Here is a 23,454-nt window from a genome sequence, read left to right as displayed (position 1 = left end):
ACAACAGGGGACGTAACACTTTCATTCTCAGCTTGGACATCTCAGGAAAGGTCAGAAATCTCACAATGATCATGGAAGTAGCATTACTAATCTTCTGCTCTAACGATGGGGTCATCCATAGAAGGCATAGTAACCTTGGCAACATGTGGCTGCTGTGGAATATGATTAGCACTTCCTTAGCGCATGTCCTTTAGCAACTCTATATAGTACAGTCCTTTCAATCATGGCATTGTCAAGTCAGTGGGCATGGCAGCTTTCAAGCAGATGGATACACTCATGTCAGTATGACACCAGCTTAATAAGTCAGCCCGTACACAAATAACATTCGCCAGTGGTTGTGCTTGGACATCTCAAGAGGGAGCAGCATCCGGAGAACTCCATTTCTCCCATCACCAGCTCTCATAACTGCATAATGCAGAGGCCTCATCTTGCCACTGACCCCTAGTCATCCTTTGTACATCAGGACACAGTGATCTGTAACCCTACATCATTTAGGAGATAGTGAACATTGTATTGTACGTTTTAGGATGATGATAGAAAAGAACGATAGGCAATCCAGAGTAAGAATAATTAATTGGACAAGAGCCAATTTCAATAGGGCAAGAACGAGCTGGGCCACATAGACTAGAACGAAAGATTGGCAGGAGAAGCTGTTGCTGAACAATGGGCTACCTTCAAAAAAAGAATTGGTTTGGGCACAGTCAAGGTATATTCCATCGTAAGGGAAAGGTAGGACAAATCCAGAGATCCCTTGATGAAAAAGGAGATAGAAATTAAGATTTAAAAAAAAGCTTAAGATGGGTGTCAGGTAGAAATTACAATTGAGAACCAAGAGGAATACAGAAGGTTCAGAGCAGAGGTGAAAAAGCATATTAGAGAAGCGAAGAGGGATTATGAGAAAAGACTGGCAGCCAACATAAAGGGAAATCCCAAAGTTTTCTATGGGCATATAAATAGTAAAAGTGTGGTAAAAGGAGGAGTAGGGCCAATTAGGGACCTAAAAGGGAATTTACACATGGATGAAGGGGCCATGGCTAAAGTAGTAAATAATTACTTTGCATCCGTCTTTACCAAGGAGGTAGATGCTACCCTGGCCATGGTGACAGGCGAGGAAACTCTATCACTAGAAGGTTTCAAAATTGAAAAGGAGGAAGTGTTGAATAGACTGTCGGTACTTAAAGTTGACAAGGCACTGGGACCAGATGACATGCATCCAAGGACTTTGAAGGAAGTGAGAATAGAAAATGCAGGGGCACTGGCCATAACCTTTCAGTCTTCCCTAGACTCAGGGGAGGACTGGAGAATTGCAAACATTACACCCTTGTTCAAAAAAGTTTGTAAGGATAAGCCCAGCAATTACAGTTTAACTTCAGTGTGAGCAAGATTCTTGAAACAGTTATTCTGGATAGAATTAGTAGTCACATGGAAAAATATGGGTTGATAAGGAAGAGCCAGCATGGATTTCTAAAGGGGAAATCATGTTTCACTAACTTGCTGGGGTTTTTTGAAGAGCTAATAGAAAAGGCTGATGAGGGTAATGCTTTTGATGTGGTGTTCATGGACTTTGAAGACATTTGACACAGTGCCACACAACAGACTTGTGAGAAAAGTTATTTCTCATGGAATAAAAGGGACAGTCGCAACATGGATACAAAGTTGGCTGAAAAATAGGAAGAGAGAGTAATGGTCAATGGATATTTTTTGGGCTGGAGGGAGGTTTGCAGTGGAGTTCCCCAGGAGTCGGTATTGGGTCCCTTGCGTTTCCTGATATATATTAAAAATCTGGATCTTGGTGTGCAAGGGAAAATTCCAAAGTTTGCGGATGATACAAAGCTTGGGAGTGTTGTGAACTGCGAGAAGGACAGTGTAGAACTTCAAAGGGACATAGACAAGTTGGTGGAGTGGGCAGATAGGTGACAGATAAAGTTTGATGCAGATAAGCGTGAGATGATGCATTTTGGGAGGAAGAACATAGACAGACAATATAAAATAAGGGGTGAAATTTTGAAGTGGGTGCAGAAGCAGAAGCACTTGGGTGTATATATATATTGATCATCGAAGGTGGCAGGATAGGTGGAGAGGGCAGTTAATAAAACATATAGTATCCAGGGCTTTATTAATAGGGCCTTAGAGTACAAAAGCAGGGAGGTTATGCTGAATTTATGTAAGACACTCATTAGACCTCAGCTGGAGTATTGTGCACAGTTCTGGGGCCACATTATAGGAAGGATGTGAACACATTGGAGAGAGTGCAGAAGAGGCTTACAAGAATGGCTCCAGGGATGAGAAACCTCGGCTACGAAGATAGACTGGAGAGGCTAGGACTGTTCTTCTTGGGGGGAAGAAAGCGAAGAGGAGATTTGATACAGGTGTTCAAAATCATGAAGGGGCTGGACGGAGTAGATAGGGAGGAACTGTTCCTGCTCGTAAAAGGATCATGAACAAGAGGGCACAGATTCAAAGTGATTTGCAAAAGAAGCAAATGTAACCTGAGAAAAAAACTTTTTCACACACGAGTGGTTCGGGTCTGGAATGCACTGCCTGGAAGTGTGGTAGAGACAGGTTCAATTGAGGCATTCAAGTGGGCATTAGATGATTATTTGATAGAAGCAATGTGCAGGGGTACAAGGGTACAGGGCTTGGCCTAAATAGCCAAGTGGTTATGGTACTGGGCTTGTAACCCCAAGATCAAGAGTTCAAATCTCACAATGGCAAACTATGAAACAATGTAACTTCATCTGAAACAGATGGAAACGGGTTTGTACTTGAAAGAGTTACAAGGGTACAAGGAAAAGACGGGGCAATGGCACTAGGTCGTAATGCTCATTTGGAAAGCTGATGCAGACATCATGGGCCAAATGGTCTTCTGAGCCATTAAAATTCTGTGTTTCTGTGATCATGCCCCCAAAGCTGCGAAGTTTGTTTGCATTGTCCTCACAGAGAGTGCCTTACCAGGATGATAGTTTGATTAGTTACATTCAGGACCCGGCAATCGTCAGGAGCCTGACATGCTTCTGTCCTGGATGAGCTTTGCATTAGGGAGAAATGTGGCCCAGTCAGTATTGACACAACAGCCAATAACAACATCTCCCCTTCATAGATCCTGCTGAGGACTTAGGAGATGTGCAAAAGCTTCGCTTTCAAAGTGTCACAGTCCTCCACATGGTCCAGCTCTCAAATGCTAATTCTTTCTTAGTGCACTCAGTGATTTAGGGCATAGTCAGGCAATGAATTCCATAACAAGTTGGGTGCCTTGCCTTGACACAAGGATCACGTAAACACTGCGAAGCAACCGTCCAGGAGCAATGCAAGATCCTCACAGGTTAGGAGATGGCTTCATCAAGATGAACACACACCTCTGACACACACAATCATACCCCTCCTGCAGACATTTGTAATTTTCCCTGACAATTGACCCTAACCTCCCTAGTTCAGCATCATGCATGGGAAGAGTGGGAACCAAGCATGGAATGACATTCAGCACAGAGGCAAAACAACCTGCAGAGAGGCATGGACATTTATGGGGTTCGTCGTTTGATGCCACTTCCAAAAACTCACCAACAAAGTAATCACCATTGCAAACTGCACATTGGAAAAACGATTATAACAATAGTCATGATAAATACTTGTGCCATCTACAAACAACAGACATCAGTGCAACAGCAGCAGGATAATCACTAACCTTGATGAGCAATTCTCCTGAGCCCAAATAATATCTGCCTGAGATTTAAGGCTAACAGGTGTATTGGCCAACCACCATTGTCACATACGATGTGCCTTTGCTGATGTCGCAGATGTGGAAATAAAGGCAACTCATTGTGGTGAGAATATGTGAGAATTAATGCCCTTCCCTGACTTCTTGAGGAGAAGGGGCACCTGGAGGGAAGTTGAGGTACGCTATCCCACCCTGGCCTAGCCACTTCTGGAATGCACACAAGGCTAGAGCGATAGTGTGCAGGTCGGAGCACAAATCTGGCCGAACCTGGGTCTCCAAGGCATCCGCCACCCTTCCCATGGAGACTTTGATGCGCTTTCATGCTGGAGCCACGACATCAGACAGAACATGGACAAATGGACTCCTCCATCCTTCGTTCCAGTCTGCCGATGGCTTCTGACAACACTGCCTGATGTTCCCCTGCCTGTCCCTGCATCTCCAACATTTCTCTTAGGGCAGGTTCCAGAGGCTCATTATCAGACTCAGTCTCATTAGGGGTCATGTTTCCAGCAATCCTCCAAGTGTCAGAGACCTCAACTGTCACTGTCTCCGCCTGCTGTGGACACATGTCTATGAGGTAATCACCAGATTGTGATCCCGAACCTAATCTAAAACTAGGTCCCACCAAGGTGTGTGTATCTGTACTGGGTGCAGGTGAACGCAGTGGCAATTCTTCATTTGAGGGTAGGTCTGCTTCATCCTCAGAGGTGGTCTGGGGACTGGGGCAGAGTCTTCCTGTTGAGGCCATCCTCCCCCTTTTTTTATACTGGCACCTAGAATAGAGAGAAGAGAGAATTAGTGATTGAATAGGCTGGCTCATACATTAAAGATCATTCAAATTCATTGCCCACAGGTTGTCAATGAACACTGTATGCACCCTCACTGGCTTGTTGGGAGGCCAGTCTCACCTTGTGCGCAGGAACAATCCCTGCCCTCACCAGCCAGCTCAGCGGCCTGTTTTTTAAATGGTGAGAAGGCCCACAACTCTGGGGTTCCCCCACCAGTCTTGGCTCTCTCCCTTTTGTTATGTGAAATCTTATCCAGCATAATAACAGATGGATTGGCTGTGGTCACTATGCATGAAGGAGCAGTTCAGAAGCATGCATGCCTGTTGCGTCTACTAATTGCCTTTGCTCTTTTTATTATTATTTTAGTAACCATTTGTTGACCTTTAAAGGTTTCCCAATCTTCCAGCCTGCCACTGACCTTTGCAATTTGGTATGCCTTAGTTTTTGCCTTTATATTATCTTTAACTTCCTTGCTTAGCCATGAATGCTTTTTCCCCCTCTTATCATCTTTCTTCCTCTTTGGAATATATTTTACTTGGGAGGAATTGAATATCTCCTTAAATATCTGCCACTGTTCATCAACTATCCTACCTTGTAGTCTTCCTGCCCAGTCCACTGGGGCCAAATCTACCCTAATGCCTATGTAGTTACCTTTGTTTAACTCCAGAACACTAGTGTGGGACTCAAGTTTCTCGATCTCAAACTGAACTTGAAATTCTAGCATACTATGATCACTCTTCCCTAGAGGATCCTTTACTATGAGATCATTAATTAATCCCATCTCATTACACAAAACCAAATTCAGAATAGCCTGCTCCCTGGTTGGCTCCACAACATATTGCTCCAAGAAACAACCTCTAATACATTCTCCCTCGAGGCTACTCTTGCCAATTTGATTAGTCCAGTCTATATGCATATTAAAATCACCCATGATTATTGCTGTGCCTTTCTTACATGCTCCCAGTATTTCCTGGTTTCTACTGTGCCCTACTGCTGAACTACTGTTTGGGGACCTATAGATTACTCCCACCAGGGATTTCTTTCCCTTGCTATTTCTTATTTCAACCCAGACTCTCTCTACATCTAGCTCTCCAGTGTCTATTTCATTCCTCACTATAGCACTGATCTCTTCCGTTACTAACAAAGCTACACCACCTCCTTTCCTTCCTGCCTATCCTTCCGAAACACTGAGTACCCTTGGATATTCAACTCCCAAACCTGTTCTCCCTGTAATCACATCTCAGTAATCGCCAACAAATCATACCTATTTATCTCTATTTGCGCTGTTAACTCCGATGCTATGCGCATTAAGATACAAAGCCTTTAGGTTTGCCCTATTGTCAATTTTCCCTGCTCTTATATGATTCTTTGGTGCAATATGGTGTTTACACACTCTGTCCCTTCCTTTCACTTTTTGGTAACAATCAGCCTCGTTTCTAACCTGCACTCTTGCCTTCTCCTTAAACTTTGATTTTTTATATTCCCATGCAGCTGAACCCTCCCCCCCCGCCACTATTTAGTTTAAAGCCCTATCTACAACCCGAGTTATGCAATTCGCCAGGACACTGGTCCCAGCATGATTCAAGTGGAGCCCATCTGAACAGAATAGCTCCCTCTTTCCCCAGTACTGGTGCTAATGTCCCATGAATTCAAACCCATTTCTCCCACAGCAATCTTTGAGCCACGCATTTACCTCTTTAATCTTATTGACCCTGTGCCAATTAGCTCGTGGCTCAGGTAGTAATCCAGAGATTATTACCTTTTTGGTTTAGCTTTTTAATTTAACCCCTAGCTGCTCGTATTCTCGTATATGGATGGGAACCCCACCAACTGGAAGTTCGCCTCCGAGTCACTCACCATCCTGACTTGGAAATATATTGCTGTTCCTTCACTGTCGCTGAGTCAAGACCCTGGAACTCCCTTCCTAACAGCACTGTGGGTGTACCAATGCCACATGGACTGCAGCGGTTCAAGAAGGCAGCTCACCACCACCTTCTCAAGGGCAATTAGGGGTGGGCAGTAAATGCTGGCCTAGCCAGTGACACCCACATCCCATGAATGAATAAAAAAAAGGTTAATACTTAGCATTTCACATGTTGAAACATGGTACGGTACACAAGTTCAGTGCATGTCGGCCTGTCATATCATGGATCCCGGGATTTTTCGGGTCTATTTCATCCAGGACAGAGCAGCCCACTTGATTGGCACCCCACCCACCACCTTAAACATTCACTCCTTCCACCACCAATGCACAGTAGCAGCAGTGTGTAACATCTACAAGATGTACTGCAGCAACTCACCAAGGCTTTATCTACAGCAACCTTCCAAACCCGCATTCTCTACCATGCAGAAGGACAAGGGAGCAGATGAATGGGAATACCACCATCTGGAAGTTCCGCTCCAAGTCACACACAATCCTGACTTGGAATTATGTCACAGCTCTTTCACTGTCACTAGATCAAAATCCTGGAACTCCCCTACACTACATGGACTGCAGCATTTCAAGAAGGCAGCTCACCACCGCCTTCTCAAGGGCAATTAGGGATGGGCAACAAGTGCTGGCCTAGTCAGCTAAATTACTAAATTAAAAACACCTGTGTCAACACAACCCTCAACTTCTAACGAAATATTTGTAATTCATGAACAATGGGAAGAGTGCTTCTGGCTCCCTCAACTTGTATCCTTTTGGCTGGAGCTCCTGGTACATCTAGCCCTCAAGTCATCCTTCTAGCCAATCACCATTGCAACCTGCTAATACTAGACTCACTGGAGCCCAAATATGTCATAGAGATCTACAGCACAGAAAAAGGTTCTTCGGCCCATCAAGTCTGCACCAGTCAAACAAGTACCTAACTATTCTAACCCCATTTTCTAGCACTAGGTCCATAGCCTTGTATACCATAGCATCACAAGTGCACATCCAAATACTTCTTAAATGTTATGAGGGTTTCTGCCTCTACCACCCTTTCAGGCAGTGAGTTCCAGATTCCCAGCACCCTCTGGGTGAAAAAATTCTTCCTCACACCCCCTCTAAACCTCCTGCCCCTTACTTTAAATCTATGCCCCCTGGTTATTGATCCCTCCAACAAGGGGAAAAGTTCCTTCCTGTCTACCCTATCTATGCCCCTCATAATTTTATACACCTCAATCATGTCCTCCCTCAATCTCCTCTGCTCCAGGGAAAATAACCCGTCTACCCAATCTCTCCTCATAACTAAAAGTCTCCAGCCCAGGCAACATCCTGCTAAATCTCCTCTGCACTCTCTCTAGTGCAATCATATCCTTCCTATATGCAGATTCCAGAACTGCACGCAATACTCTGGCTGTGGCCTAATCAGCATTTTATACAGTTCCAGCATAATCTCCCTGCTCTTACATTCTATGCCTCGGTCAATAAAGGAAGTATCCCATATGCCTTCTTAACCACCTTATCTACCTGTCCCGCTACCTTAAGGGACCGGTGGACATGCACACCAGGGTCCCTCTGATCCTCGTTACTTCCCAGGGACCTACCATTCATCATGTATTCCTTTGCCTTGTTTGTGCTGCCCAAGTGCAGCACCTGAAACTTATCCAGATTAAATTCCATTTGCCACTGATCAGCCCACCTGACCAGCCCATCTACACCTTCCTGTAATCTAACACTATCTTCCTCACTATTTACCACCCCACCAATTTTCATGTCATCCGCAAACTTACTGATCAACCTTCCTACATTCAAGTCTGAATCATTTATATATACCACAAACAGCAAGGGACCCAACACTGATCCCTGTGGAACTCCACTGGACACAGGCATCCAATCACAAGAACAACACCCTCCACCCTCTGCTTCCTGCCACTCAGCCAATTCTGGATCCAATTTGCCAAATTGCCTTGGATTCCAAGGGCTTTTACCTTTGTTATCAGTCTCCCATGCGGGACCTTATCAAAAGCCTTGCTGAAGTCCAAGTAGACTACGTCAAATGCATTGCCCTCATCTACACACCTGGTCACCTCTTCGAAAAATTCAATCAAATTGGTCAGACATGACCTTCCCTTAACAAAACCATGCTGACTGTCCTTCATTAATCCCTGCCTCTCCAAGTGTAGATTAATTCTGTCCCTCGGAATTGCTTCCATTGTTTCCCCACCATAACTTCACATGTTCTTTCTTGAAGTTACATTACAATATTAGCACTTAAAGAAATGCCAACTTAAAGACTTTCTTTAAAACCTCCCAATAGTATGTACAAATTAAGACTTTTGAACACTAAGCTTATGCCAAGTACAATTTGCTAATTTGAGCCTTATTAATTACACAGATGTGTCAAGGAGGTAAAAGCTAAGAAGGTGCTTTCTCAATGCTTATAGGATAGAACAATCTGGGATTTTTGACCCAGTTATGATTGTATAAGGATTATCTTCAACCTGGGAGCATATTATCATTGTGGTTCAACAAGGTCCATTTTGGGACCATCTTCATATAAAATCTAGATCTAAAAGTTACAAGCACAATGGCCAGAATTGAAGCTGATGCAAAACTAATGAAATTGGTCGGCAGCAAAGCTGAACAGAATAAGCTACAGGAGAATTTGAATATACTTGGGTATTGGGCAGACAGGTGGCAGATGAAATTCAATGTAGAGAGATGCAAAAAGCCTCACGTCAGGACAACGGAAAGAAAATCATCTGCTTGGAAAATGAAAGAGATCTGGAAATCCTGGTTGATGATAAGTTGACAATAAGTTACAACAGTGCTCATTAGAAGTGTGTAAAGCAAATCACTTGTTGGGATGTATTGAAAGCTCAACATTGAGTCTAAACATTGAGATAATTCTTCCACTTTATAAATCATTGCTGTGGACCATGGCCTTTGGCAGCACCCTTAACATTTCTGCTGCCGATGCCCCATACAGGTAAGTTTTTTTAAAAACCTACTTATTTTGAAGGTGATCTAACAATCTCTTTAGGGTCTGGCTATTAGACTGCATGTAAGCTTGGTGTTGGCTGCCTTAGGGCAAACCAGTCTTGTGTTGGAGCCTCAGCAGATGTTGGTCTTTTTACTTGCATGTGCACACAATCTCAAGTGTGGGCCCTGGAAGCCTTTTTTTTGGCCTTTACCAATATGGCAGGCATTGCATTTCCAACTCATAAAGAGCATGCATGTTCTGCCTACCATTTTGGAGGCTGCAGAAGCTGTTTAGCGACACAGCAGAATTTCTAAGCCTTCATGTTTCTGAAACTTCAAGTAAAAACAGAGGGTAGCAGTGGAAGGCTGCTTTTCTGAATGGAGAGCTGTGACTAGTGGAGTTCCACAGAGATCAGTGCTGGGACCTTTGCTGTTTGTAGTATACATAGATGATTTGGAGGAAAATGTAATTAGCAGAGGCTAATTAGTAAGTTTGCAGACGACACTAAGGTTGGAGGAGTTGCAGATAGTGAAGAGGATTGTCAAAGGATACAACGGGATATAGATCGGTTGGAGACTTGGGCGGAGAAATGGCAGATGGAGTTTAATCCGGACAAATGCGAGGTAATGCATTTTGGAAGGTCTAACACAGGCAGGAATTATACAGTAAATGGCAGAACTCTTAAGTGCATTGACAGGTAGAGGGATCTGGGTGTACAGGTCCACAGGTCACTGAAAGTGGCAACGCAGGTGGCTAAGGTAGTCAGGAAGGCAAATGGCATGCTTGCCTTCATTGGCAGGGGTATTGAGTATAAAAGCTGGGAAGTCATGCTGCAGCTGTATAGAACCTTGGTTAGGCCACACTTGGAATATTGCGTGCAATTCTGGTCGCCACATTACCAGAAGGATATGGAGGCATTGGAGAGGGTGAGAGGAGGTTTACCAGGATGCTGCCTGGTCTGGAGGTTAATAGCTATGAGGAGAGGTTGGAGAAACTCGGATTGTTCTCACTAGAGCAACGGAGATTGAGGGGCAACTTGATAGAAGTTTACAAAATTATAAGTGACATGGACAGAGTAGATAGTCAGAAGCTTTTTGCCAGGGTGGAAGAGTCAATTACTAGGGACATAGATTTAAGGTGAGAGGAGAAAACCATAGAGGAGATGTTCGGGGCAAGTATTTTACGCAGAGGGTATTGAGTATCTGGAATTCGCTGCCAGAGGAGGCGGTGGCAGGTACGATAGTGGTGTTTAAGAGACAGCTTGACAAATACATGAACTGGATGGGAATAGAGAGAAACGGACCCCGGAAGTGCAAAATGTTTTAGTTGACGGGCAATATGGTCGGCTCAGGCTTGGAGGGCCGAAGGGTGTATTTTTCCTGTGCTGTATTTTTCTTTGTTTAAAATTTGCTTAATTTGTTTCCCTTCTCTTGGTGTGAGCACATTGAATTGCAGCTCCTTCCTGGGCCACCTTGGACTGGCTAATATTGAGTGCAGGCATCATTCAATGTACAGCCCTCAGTAATATTTCCCACTATGCATCAATGCATATCATTTCCACTCAGTATTCTGACTAATGATGCAATATTTACAAACTACTTGTCGTCTGAAGAGACCCCAGACTGCCTTGTAGTTAAAACTGTTTCTTCAATAAGTACCAATATTGTCCTCTTTTCACAGGTTCCCCAAACCTAAGGCAGAAGCCGCCACCACGCAGAGAAGCCAGCTTGGTACGTATTGCTTTTGTTTTACTGTCACATCAACAATATACTTTTTCAGTAGCACCTTCCAATCTCATAACCTGTGCCCCTAAACGGGCAAGGGCAGCAAGTGCTCATGGGAATCCTGATTTGGAACTATGGTGTCATTCCTTCATTGTAACTGGATCACAATCTTGTAACTCACTCGCTGACAGCAATGCGGGTGTAGCTACACCAGATGGACTGCTGCAGTTCAGGAAGATGGCTCACCACCACCTTTTCAAGAGCAACTAGGGATGGACATAAGTGATCACCTTGCCAGCAACATCCACATCTCATCAACAAATTTTTAAAAAATCTGTCCATTGGGGTGTAGTGCTGGGACTACTTTTCATTTTACTTCCATTTGTAATACGTTGGCTCACTTAATTTGATTCTATTTGTACTATACAAGTTTGAATTTGAAGGTTTAGTTTGGGTTCTTTGCCTAGTTCACTTTGCACCCTATATTGATTGATTTAATTGTGCTTGGTTTAGCTTGGGTTGCCATGTACTGGCTCATTTCTAATTGGTTTAATCCACTTTGTGTTCACTTTACTTTAGTTGAGACACTTTCATTTTTGGATTTACTGGAGGAACAACCCCTGAATGCCAGCCCTTTCACTCTGTTCAAACCAACAAAGAAACAAGGAGAGACACTCATTGGCACCTTGGGGCACTTTCTGTGTGGATGTGAGGGTTGTGGACGCACCATCATTGGAAATATTTAAGGCTGAGATAGGCAGAGTTTCGGTCTTTCAAGAAATCAAGGGATATGGAGAGTGGGCAGGAAAGTGGAGCTGAAGCCTAAGATCAGCCATGATCAGACTGAATGGCAGAGCAGGCTCAATATGCTGTATGGTCTTCTCCTGCTCTTATTTCTTTCTTCCCTCACAAGGACATCACCTATCTGTTACTCTTTTTCACTGGAAAAAGCTGCTGGATGTCAATGCCTCCTGCTATCTTCTTCAGTCCCATTTGTTGTTCTTTAACACGCTTATTTCAGTGTCATAAGCAAATTTGATATTATGGTCCACATGCCCAAGTCTATATCTCTATATACCAAGAAGAAACAGCGCAGGAAGAGATTACACAAACTAGGGTTGCATTCTTTGAACTTTAGGAGTTTAAGGGGTGTTTTGATGTAAATTTCCAGCACATTAAAGAGAACAGATAGGTTAGATGGAGAATAATTATTTCCAATGGCTAGGGGGCACACTCTAACCATTAGATGCAGGCCTTTCAGGAGTGAAGTTAGGAAACATTTCTTCACCCAAAGGGTGTCGGAAGCTTGGAACCTTCTTCCACAAATGGCAATTGTTGCAAGATCAATTATTAATTTAAAGCCTGAGACTGAAAGACTTTTGTTAATCAAAGATATTAAGGGATGTGGGAAAGACAGGTAATTTGGAATTAGGTTGCAGATCAGCCATGATCTCAGTGAATGATGGCACAGGCCCCAGGAGCTAATTGGCCTACTCCTATTCCTATGTTTCTAGGCACAGATCCTGGGATGCACCACTTCCACTATCAACACGTTCCCAATCTGAGCAACACCCTAAAACTCTAGCCTCTGCTTCCTTCTGAAGCCATAGACTGGTGGAGAAACGCAACAAAACAATGAGAATATACATTCCAGTGAAAGGTGTTGAAGGTTATAAACTGAGAGCTCTGGGCCTGCTAGTACATTATTCCCAGAAGACACGAGTGAAGGTAGATAAAGTCATAACACCATAAGACATAGGAGCAGAAATTAGGCCATTCGGCCCATCGAGTCTGCTCTGCCATTCAATCATGGCTGAAAAGTTTCTCAAGCCCATTCTCTCGCCTTCTCCCCATAACCTTTGATCCCCTTACCAATCAAGAACCTATCTATCTCGGTCTTAAGTACACTCAATGACCTGGCCTCCAAAGCCTTCTGTGGCAATGAATTCCATAGATTCACCACTCTGGCTAAAGATAAAAGTGGACAGTTCAGTTTTGGGATATAAATAGAGGCACAGACTACAGGAATAAGCAGTGATGAATTTGTAAATTATTGTGGGCAGGTTTCTGTATCTCATGATAGAAAAGGACATTAAAGCTAATAGGGGCCAACATAGATTGACCAGGACGATACCCAGGTATCAACAACTACAATGATGAGAAGAGACTTGAGGTACTGAGACTGTTTCTGATAGAACAGAGAAAGCTATGAGATTTGATTAATATTTTCCCCCTGACATCATCCCACGTCATTTTCACGTCAGCAAGTGGGCCCCACCCCCTTCTTGCCGACAGAAAAATTCAGCCCGTAGTGAAACAATGGGAATTTGCATTTAAAGGGGAAAATATGTATAAAGGAGCGAAGGTTGTGTGTAAGGTCAGGAATTCTAAGATCTAACGTAAGTGTAAAAAGTCTCCAGCATCTACGTCTCAAGTTGCTGTCTACAATAAACTGAAGCTGAGAAAAACTCTTTGAATCTGACTGTTCAGGGTATTGTGTGTTACTTTGCCTGGGTCTTTTAAAAACCTATGTGTCCCACTGTTGTCTTAACGAAAGTGTAACTGGGGTTTAGATTAGTTAGGGGATTTAGAAGTTATCTTAGTAGTAATTTGTAGGTCTATGTATGTGCTTAAAATCATTTCTTTTATTAATAAAGGTTTAATTTAGTTTTGTAAGAAACCTATAAAACTTGGTGGCCTTTTTACTGAATTCAAAGCCTGCATCTCGAAATATGTACAAATTGCAAATAGTTGTGGCAGCTGCTTCAAGTATCTCTCTGGGAATTGGGCAGCTTGGCAGTTACCATCCGCCTGCCATAGCAGTAGATACTGTTGTTATGTGGGAGAGTTTGGGGAAATACTTGAAACACAGGACCAAGGAAAGAGTGGGCCACTGGGATTTATATTGCTTTAGCAAAAAATCAACACAAATGTGTCAAATGACCAACTCCTGTACATATCTGAATAGTTCCAGACCAACTAGCCCTTTTGTTGGTGTCAGGTAAGACCAGATTTAGCAGAGGGCTGTTAGCAGTTTCTTGCTACATCCTTAGTTAGGGAATGGCTTGTTACATGGAAAAGAATCCTACAATAAATGGAAGCAAAAAAATTAATGAACAATTTCATATTTGTTGCCCTTTCTGAAAATCTGAAATACTAAATGTTAAAAATGGGAAGGAGCAAGAGTACATTTATTAGCCAAATAAACTGAAATTTTCTTTTACTTTTGCTCCACGCTAGATCTAATGACAACAGTTGTGCAAATACCAGGTTCATCTCAAGGCTTCTAACCAGGGTTGACTTAATGTATTGCACAGGGGTTCCAGCTTCCAAAGCCTCCAGAGCCACCTGCTGTTGAAGTGGAGTACTACACCATTGCAGAATTCCAGACGCACATTGCTGATGGGATCAGTTTCCGTGGAGGGCAGAAAGCCGAGGTACACAGCATGTTTAAACAATCTCCAATAGAACCTAGCACAGGGAAGCTTAATACTTATATGCAAAATGTTTTGATCCTGTGGAGTCCAACAAACTAAATCAAATTTACTAAATGACTCCCCCAACAAAAACACAATAAATAAGATTTCACTTTTTATAACTTTTACTTTAACAATCAACCCAAAGTCAACATAAATTAAACATGAGTTAACAGGCAAATTGTGGTCACTATGAACTGTAAATTACACTTTAATTAGCAGAAAAAACAAAGATAGATCTCAGATTTACTAACTGTCTGCTTAGAATTTGTTCTTCTTCTTGCATTCTGTGCCCAACCTACAGTGCTATGATCTCCACCACAGGTGGGGCAAAGAGGCAGGTTCCTGAATCCACTGCAGCCTGAACAAGGGTTGAATCCCAGTCTGTTGGCATCAATCTGACCTGTCTAGCCAACTGTCCTACCATCTCCCCAAGGAGTCCAATTTGTAGTGGCAACATACAGTTTTAAGTGCAATGGTGTGGTGGTATTGTCACTGGACTAGCAATCCAGAGACCCAGGGTAATGCTTTGGGGACCCGGCCTCAAATCCCACCACGTTAGATGGTGGAGTTTGAATTCAATAAGAATCTGGAATTAAAAGTCTGATGATGACCATGAAACCATTGTCGACTGCTGTAAAAACCTATCTGGTTCACTAATGCCCTTTAGGGGAGGAAATCTTCTGACCTACGTGTGACTCCAAACCCACATCCATGTGGTTGACTCTTAACTGCCCCTCTGAACAAGCAGTTAGGGATGGGCGATAAATGCGGGCCTAAATGAATGAAAAACAAAACAATCAACATCCTGGGGGGTTACCATTGAGCTGGACTGGCCAAATAAATACTGTGGCTACAAGAGCAGGTCAGAGGCCAGGAATCATGCAACGAATAACTCACCTCCTGACACCCAAAGCCTGTCCACCATCTACAAGGCATAAGTCAGGAGCCTGATGGTATACTCTCCACTTGCCTTGTTGAATGCAGCTACGACAGCACTCAAGAAGCTGGACCTCGTCCAGGGCAAAGCGGCGCACTTGATTGACACCACGTCCACAAACATTCACTCCCTCTGCCACCGACGCACAGTGTGTACCATCTACAAGATGCACTGCAGGAATTCACCAAGGCTCCTTAGACAGCACCTTCCAAACCCACAACCACTACCATCTAGAAGGACAAGGGCAGCAGATAGATGGGATCATCACCACCTGGAAGTTCCCCTCCAAGTCACTCACTATCCTGACTTGGAAATATATCGCTGTTCCTTCACTGTTGCTGAGTCAAAATGCTGGAACTCCCTCCCTAATAACACTGTGGGTGTACCTACATCACATGGACTGCAGCAGTACAAGAAGGCAGCTCACCACCATCTTCTCAAGGGCTACTAGGGATGAGCAATAATTGCTGGCCCAGTCAGTGTAGCCCACATCCCCTAAATGAATTTTTAAAAATGCATGTTGTAGTCTGGAGCTATGGATAGTGATGGTAGAGGCTCCAATTTCTTTCCATCACATGTCTGATCAGGAATCTCTCCTTCTCTTGCTACCTGCCATTGCATACATTGGAAGGATTTACGAGTTAATATTCAACCTGTTTGGCAACATTATAAATGTACCCTCCTTGGCCATTGAGTCCTGGAGTAGGTTTTGAACCTGACGCTTCTGGCTCAGAGGCAGCAACATTACCACTGTGCCACAAGCCCTCCTCCCTATTTGAATATGTGACACCAATTCCAGCCACAAAGTTCTTCAAAACTCTGAACTTCCTTGAACCAAATTCCAGCTCCTTTTCTCTGAGGCTTCAGTTGTCATCCCATAGAAATAGCTTTACTTTATCTGTGCTCCACAGGTACAATATCTTCCAAAAGGCACCCTTCTCTAGATCCCTCTTAGCTCAGCTCCCGATTCAAGTACTTTTGGTCTTTTCCAGCTGCATCATGACTTTCTTCTCCTCATAGCCTACCTGCATCAATCTCCACTGCTGAGATCATCTCACGGCTCTGTCCTTTTGTCTGTTTTCTACTTCCCGAGCAACCTGAGGTCACAGTCGATTTCCCAGAAACCTGAAACCTTAGCTTCTTTTTCAGTTCGGACCTGTCTTAATAAAACGAGCTTTGAGACCAGAGTTAACACACCTAACAAAACAGCCAACAAGCCTCCTGTGCAGGCAACAGCTCACACATGCTTCCTCTCTGGTCCTGTAACCGTGAAATTCATCACAAAAAAATTAGTTCATAGCAATTCTGTAATTCTATCACCTTTAAAGGAAAACGAGCTTACATTTCCCAGGAAATGGTTTTGGATGGCAATTTTAATTCAGCTTCCTTTAGAAATTTGCTGCCAGAACTGAAATTATTTCATGGAAGTGTTTTTGCAATGTGTTTATGATGAATGTAAATACAGAATTGGTTAAGTGTCTAGCATCAAATGCCAGGGAGGGGGGTTTGCCTTAAGTTTCCAGTCTTTCATTATCAATACCCACAAATTCCACTCGGGCGACAGGTTCCTCGTCTGTGTAATTGCTAAGACACGGCAAAATCTAAATTTTTCTTTTCTAGACTTTTTTTAATTCCTTATATGGTTTACAAAATTACAGTATTTAAACCTTTTTGAAACACTCATTAATACTGCAGTTTTGCAGTTTGAAATATTTTTATATTATATATTATATTTTATATTTTATATTATAACTAAAGCTTGTCGGTAAGCAGGGATTTGGCACAAAACTATATGGATATGTACATTCTCTTGTGGCACTAGCACCATGCTTTATGCACCATCTTTGTCTCATTGCCCCTTTGATACCTGCCTAAAGTAATTGTTTACATATTTAATCCTTAGGTCATTGAGAAAAATTTAGGTGGCTGGTGGTATGTGCAGATTGGGCAGCAGGAAGGTTGGGCACCATCTTCATACATTGACAAGAGGAAAAAGCCAAATCTGTCTAGAAGAAGCAGCACACTGATCCGGCCAAAAATTCCTCCCCCGGCACCACCCACCAAAAACAAGCCAAACTCCGAGGAAATGGGTTCAGGAAATGAGAGTGAATGCATGCAGCAAAAACCCAAGTTCGAGGAACCAGAGTATGATATTCCTACTGCAATCTTCGACTCTGAGCCCCTGACTGAAATGAAGTTGGCTGCTGATGAGCAGGCTAAAGAAGATTCATTAAGTCAGGACCAGACAGAGTCCAGCCAGCAGCAAAGCAAACCATGCCCACTCTCCACACTGCGGAAAGCCCACTTCAAAGTGGGTGAATCTTCAGAAAGCTTGTCTCGCGAGGACCAGCTTGTATACCCTCCAAGTAATAAGGAATGCAACCAAGAAGGCAGCAGCAGTAGCTTAGAATGTAATCGCGTTTATGAAACTGTTACTCAAGTTGCTGCTGCATTGTCAGCATCTGAGACCAGCTCTTCACCAAAATACATTTCATCAAAACACTCTTTAAAAGACCTTCACTTAAAATCTGAGAAAAAAACTGATGCTAGAAAAAGTGGTGAGAGTTACTGCAAATCCATCTCTGATATAAGTCCTTGCACAACACAGAAAACTGGGCCAAAGAAAGACAAGGAGGTGTCTGAAACAAATGCACACACAGAGCAGAATGCTGCTCCCAGTCCCATAACCAGACCTAAGCCTTCTGTGAGACCAAAGCCTTTACTGGTGAAACCAGAAGCACAGAATATGGAGATCAGCACCATCAGGCGCCACCTTAGGCCCACAGGACAGCTGAAACACAACTCCAAAGGGGCAAAAACTGATGATGCAGAAACTATCTCATTAACGTCCTCTGAAAATTCAGAAGATTCTTTCACCAAAAGTACAGTGGACCTTTCCACAAATGCATCACCCAGCCAAGCTGGACTGGGCATACCAAGACCTAGTGAACAGGAAACAGAATCTCTGTGCCAGTACAAAACGGTGGATAAATATGAGAAAGTTCAGGACAATGAAATCAGTTTTCCAGCAGGAATAATGGTGGAGGTTCTGGAAAAACAGGACAGTGGTTGGTGGTTTATTAGAATTGGAGACGCTGAGGGATGGGCCCCTGTCTTCTACTTGGAACATGTTGGTGGCATGCCAGCACAGAGTGCTGGAGAGTCTGGAACATCTAGTGGGGAGAGGCCAGTGAATGAAAACCAACTCAATAACATGGAGAAAATAGACAACAAGGTCCAGGCATTAAACAACATCAACCTTGGTCTAAGGAGAGCAACACCCCCAATTCCTGCAAAACCCCCTGGAGGGTTTACAAGGCTAGGGACGAGCATGAATGGTTCAGTAAAAATGAGAAATGGGTTGAAACAGGTAGCTGTGAGGCCACAATCTGTTTTTGTTTCCCCCTCAAGCAAAGAAACTAACAACCTCGCTGGATCACTCAGGAGGAATGAATCTATGGTGTGCCACGAGAATATCAGGTCCACAGTGAACATCCGGCGTAATGCATCCTTCAACAACATCCGGTTACGGAAGAAGACTGAGGAGTCTGACACTCTACACTCAGCTACAGTGTCAGTTCCCAACCAGGCAAAGGTCAGACCTTCAGAAAGGTGTGGAGTAATCGAATCAGATGCCATGGGCAGAACTTCCCAGAAAAATGGAATTCCTGTGTCAGCTGTGAGACCAAAGCCAGTGTGCATCCAGGAGAAACCTCAGTTCATTCAGAACAACTGGAGGGAGGTGTACGTTACAATCGCTGACTATCAGGGAGATGAAGAGACCATGGGTTTCCAAGAAGGCAGCTCTGTGGAGGTGCTGGAACGTAATCCCAATGGTTGGTGGTATTGTCAAATAATAGATAGTGGACGCTCTCAAAAGGGCTGGGTGCCTTCGAATTATTTAGAAAAGAAGTACTAATATTTCTTTGTTTTTTATATGAATATGTTTAATTTATAGATGCAATGTGCATTTTCTAATAGAACTGTCAGGCAGACACTGCAAGCCTGCAATGGAATAAATGTCGCTATATTTCAACTGCTGGATTGCTGAGCTAGTCTATACCAGTGAAACTGTAACATGAAGGTGATTGAGTATGTGGAAAGCCACCTGTAAACAACTGGAATCGTGTAGTCTGTCTGCACATGGTGAATTCAGGACATGAAAGCGTCAAAGTGGAGCTAATTGTTTACAGCTGGACAAAGGCGAGTTGCATTCCCATATGCAACAGATTTACTCAAAAGCCGGACCTTTGAGCAGAGTTGGATGTTTTAAATTAATTATTATTGTTTTTATTATATACTTCTAACAGAATAGGCAGGAGTTATTCTGGATTTTTTTTCACTGGTGCCTTTAGCATGCCCAAAGTACATAAACTGAGAATTACCATTCTTTTCACTGTGCCAAAAATGTCAGAAGTTAGTCTGTTAGAAATGTTTTGACTTGATGGGGTCTCACCAGCCAGAGTGTGGTGGAGGGGAGACAAAAGGGAACCAACACCATCCGCAGTGACAGGTGAGTCAGGAAGCCTCAATATTTGCAAATGTGCAGAGATGCTGGTTGCATTGACAAACTGTTTCACAGTAGATGTCATTTTTGTTGTTTCATCACAAGATTTCTCTGGTTTTGCCCTACAGATTCTAGCCATGTTTATGCTCTTGCTTTAGTTATTTAGGCGACACACACTCTCCAGAATGACAGTAGTGAAGTTAGTGTCTCTTCTATAGTGGCCCAACAATATTGGACCCTTTTTGTACTTGGAGTGTTATTAAGGTGAAGTTTTCAGCAGAGCTCCTGACATTCAGAAACCATGTGGCCCCAACATGCTCTGCCCACACTCTTTATTTGGAGCAAATCTATGCATCAGAGTATAGACCTCGGATTCAATATTCTTTTTGAACATATCACAAAAAGAACAATTTTCACAACTTAATAAAACACATAGAACCTCAGAAACTTGAGTGATGTGAGCTTTATCTGCAGTTTGTTGGTATGGTGTATTTATTTGTAAAATGTTTTCTACTAGTTTTTTGCATAAATTCTCCAGAGGAGGGAAGATCTTTTGTATATAGTATTGCTGCATAACACTGATTAAACAAGGTCATTAACATGAGACTTGCACCCTGGTTCACAAGTGAATGTAGAGAGATATGGTCAGGTGAAAGATGCAGCTTTTTCTGCTAAACACCATATTGCTTTTTTTCCCTTGTTATCAGCAGAGGTTGAGACTCAGGGTACCATTGCTTGATGCTTAACACTGCAGTACACATTTACACATGAAGGGACATGACTCTGCAGATTTGATTCAATAAACTGAAGTACAAATTGGTACCATAATACATTAATTGTGCTTCTACACGTGTTGTCAACTGTAGTTAGATGACCCTTTTTGAGTAGAAATGAGAGACACCAATTAAAAGTTGCCACGACTTTGGCAGCAGCTGTGAGTGACACATGGGCTAGAAACTTTCGGGCAATGTTGTGGGCTGGAAGGATATGATGCTTCCTCGTCAGCTAGGCAGTATTACTCAGCACTGTGTTGCTCAGTCCTGTTTAGTAAAACCTTTTGCCAACAGCAATGCTTTGCTTTGCTACCATTACTCTACAGATGTACTAATGCCATTCAAATTGGTACATCATTGCCAGATGATGCACAAACATTTGTTCTGGGAACTGAGGAGAGTCCCTTTTATTAGATTATTATTGTAGCACACACACCATCCTTTAAAGCTCAGTGGTCTTCTCTTTCATAGGTAAGTTGTTTATTCAGGAATAAAGCATTTTTTAAATGATATAATGCACACCTTGTAATCATTCTTGAAGTTATGTAATATATAATAAACACAAGTTTAAAGGAATTAAAACTTACAGAGGTGTGCTGGGAAATTACAGACGCATTAAAAATGCAACTGAACAGCACACATCTTAGCAGACAGTTCCTGCCAGATTAGACTCACTGAGTTATTATGTCAAGGATGGCTGCATTCCTTCAAACTAAATAAATAGGTTTTTAAAAAAAGCATTAAGACTTGTACAGCTTTTCTGGAAGTAGCTTCAGGTTAGAAGAATCCACTTTTCTAACATTGATTGACTTCAACATAGATACTTCAGTAAAAGTTAGTCCTCTTGTGCATTTTATAACCGGTTCTTCTTGAGATGTTGCAAGATTGCATAATTTTATTCTGAATGCATTTAAGCAATAAGACCAAACCTGTCCATTTATCATATTTGAATTTCCTAACAGCCCATTCCTGGATTCTTCCAACCTCAAGCTTTTACTGCAGTCTAACTTCACAAGGGAATTTTGTATAATCAGCATAGAGTTTTCATAATCCTGAAATATAGATAGATTGTACAAGTAAGTGTAGAACATAGCTAGATTCAGCACTAGGCATCAATTTCAGTTTTATGTTCTTGTATCAGATTCAATTATTTACTTCTGTTTCTATATTAAAATTTATGCCTAAAATACATAAAGTGAGGAAATGTGCAATATAGAATTGGTGTAAATTATTGAGGGTAAACTTTGATATTGGGCAGTCGCTGGACAGTTAATGAAGGTTAATTGATGCTTTTGCAATTTGAAGCAGGGTTTCTAACAGCTTCTCTGTAGGAGCAATCTAGCAGTAAATCTGGAATAAGACAAGTTGGGGATGGCAGTGTGATTTGGATGTTGAATAGCAGGGTCTGCTATTAGTGGATGGTATATCATGAAAAGTGGTCAAGCCTAGTACTATCAGCTTTAATGGTCTGGGCATGCATTAGTGCAAACAAGGCAAAACAGAATAGTGATCAGAGAGAGAGAGCTGTTGTCAGGCACCATTGGAATCCTGATTTCAATTTAGATCAGGAAATGGAGAGCAAGACTTATTTCTATTTTTTAAAGTAATTTATGCAACCAAGTACTGATGATTCATTAGCCTTGCTTTAAAATAGCATAGTCCCGCTGGATAATATGATCCATTTACATTGTGCTTTGTTATATCAAACAATGGTCTGAGTATTTCATAGTTTACGAATAAAATGTGTTGGGTTGAACTATTGACACCACTGTGTATTTTTAGGTATTGCACTATTAGCCCGGCCATCCAAAAAGTAAGGAAGTGTGGGCAGAGAGTGAGGTTTGGAAGAAACGTACTTTTTATGGAATGGTACAGTAGCTGGGAAATTGGGGCTGAGGATTCACTGTCACCTTTCTCCACTCCCCTGGTTCGGTCTTATACCTGTTGGTTGTAAACAGCAGAAAGAACATTTTGTGACTCTGGAAATTGGCTCTTCAATTGTGATTTCAGGGCCTGAGTAGTGAGGGGCTGCTGGAGAAGAGGGCAATAGTCTGGAGGTGCATGACAAGTGAAATAGAGCCCGAACATGATACAGAATCAAGGAATCATAGAGTGATTACAGCTCAAAAGGAGGCTCTTCGGGGAGGTAGTGGCATGGGGTATTGTCACTGGACTAGTGATCCAGAGAACCAGGGTAATGCCCTGGGGACCCAGATTCGAATCCTGCCACAACAGATGGTGAAATTTGAAATTCAATAAAAAATCTGGAATTAAAAGTTTAATGATAACCGTGAAACCATTGTCGATGCATCCATAACCCTCGGGATTCAAACCCTCTAGAGAATTCTAAAAATTCATAACCCTTTCAGTGAAGAAATTTTTCCTCATCTCAGTCCTAAATGATCAGCCCCTTATCCTGAGACTCTGCTCCCTTGTTCAGCATTCCCCAACATCTCTGTATCTACCCTGTCAAGCTTCTTTGTAATCTTGAACATTTCAATGAGATCACCTCTCATTCTTCTAAATGCCACAGAATATAGATCCAATTTACTCAGCCTCTTAATATAGGACAACCCTCTAAACCCTAGAACCAATTTAATGAACCTTCGCAGTACTGCGTCCAATGCAAATGTATTCTT

General features: G+C 42.6%; 1 protein-coding gene across 2 annotated transcripts in view; it reads left to right on the top strand.

Annotated features, from left to right (window-relative positions):
- Positions 1–21,197, top strand: part of sh3pxd2aa (SH3 and PX domains 2Aa) — a 528,636-nt gene extending 507,439 nt beyond the window's left edge. For both annotated transcript variants that reach the window (XM_041210524.1, XM_041210526.1), the window contains 3 exons: positions 11,076–11,125; positions 14,437–14,556; positions 17,439–21,197. In XM_041210524.1, the coding sequence (XP_041066458.1) occupies positions 11,076–11,125; positions 14,437–14,556; positions 17,439–19,454 (2,186 nt within the window). In that variant the 3' untranslated portion in view covers positions 19,455–21,197. The remainder of the gene's footprint in view (positions 1–11,075; positions 11,126–14,436; positions 14,557–17,438) is intronic.
- Positions 21,198–23,454: the final 2,257 nt, after the last annotated feature.

This window comes from Carcharodon carcharias, chromosome 17 (genome assembly GCF_017639515.1).
Source record: "Carcharodon carcharias isolate sCarCar2 chromosome 17, sCarCar2.pri, whole genome shotgun sequence".
Classification (NCBI taxonomy): domain Eukaryota; kingdom Metazoa; phylum Chordata; class Chondrichthyes; order Lamniformes; family Lamnidae; genus Carcharodon; species Carcharodon carcharias.
Note: the sequence above shows the minus strand (reverse complement) of the source record. Positions and strands in the feature narration are given on the sequence as shown.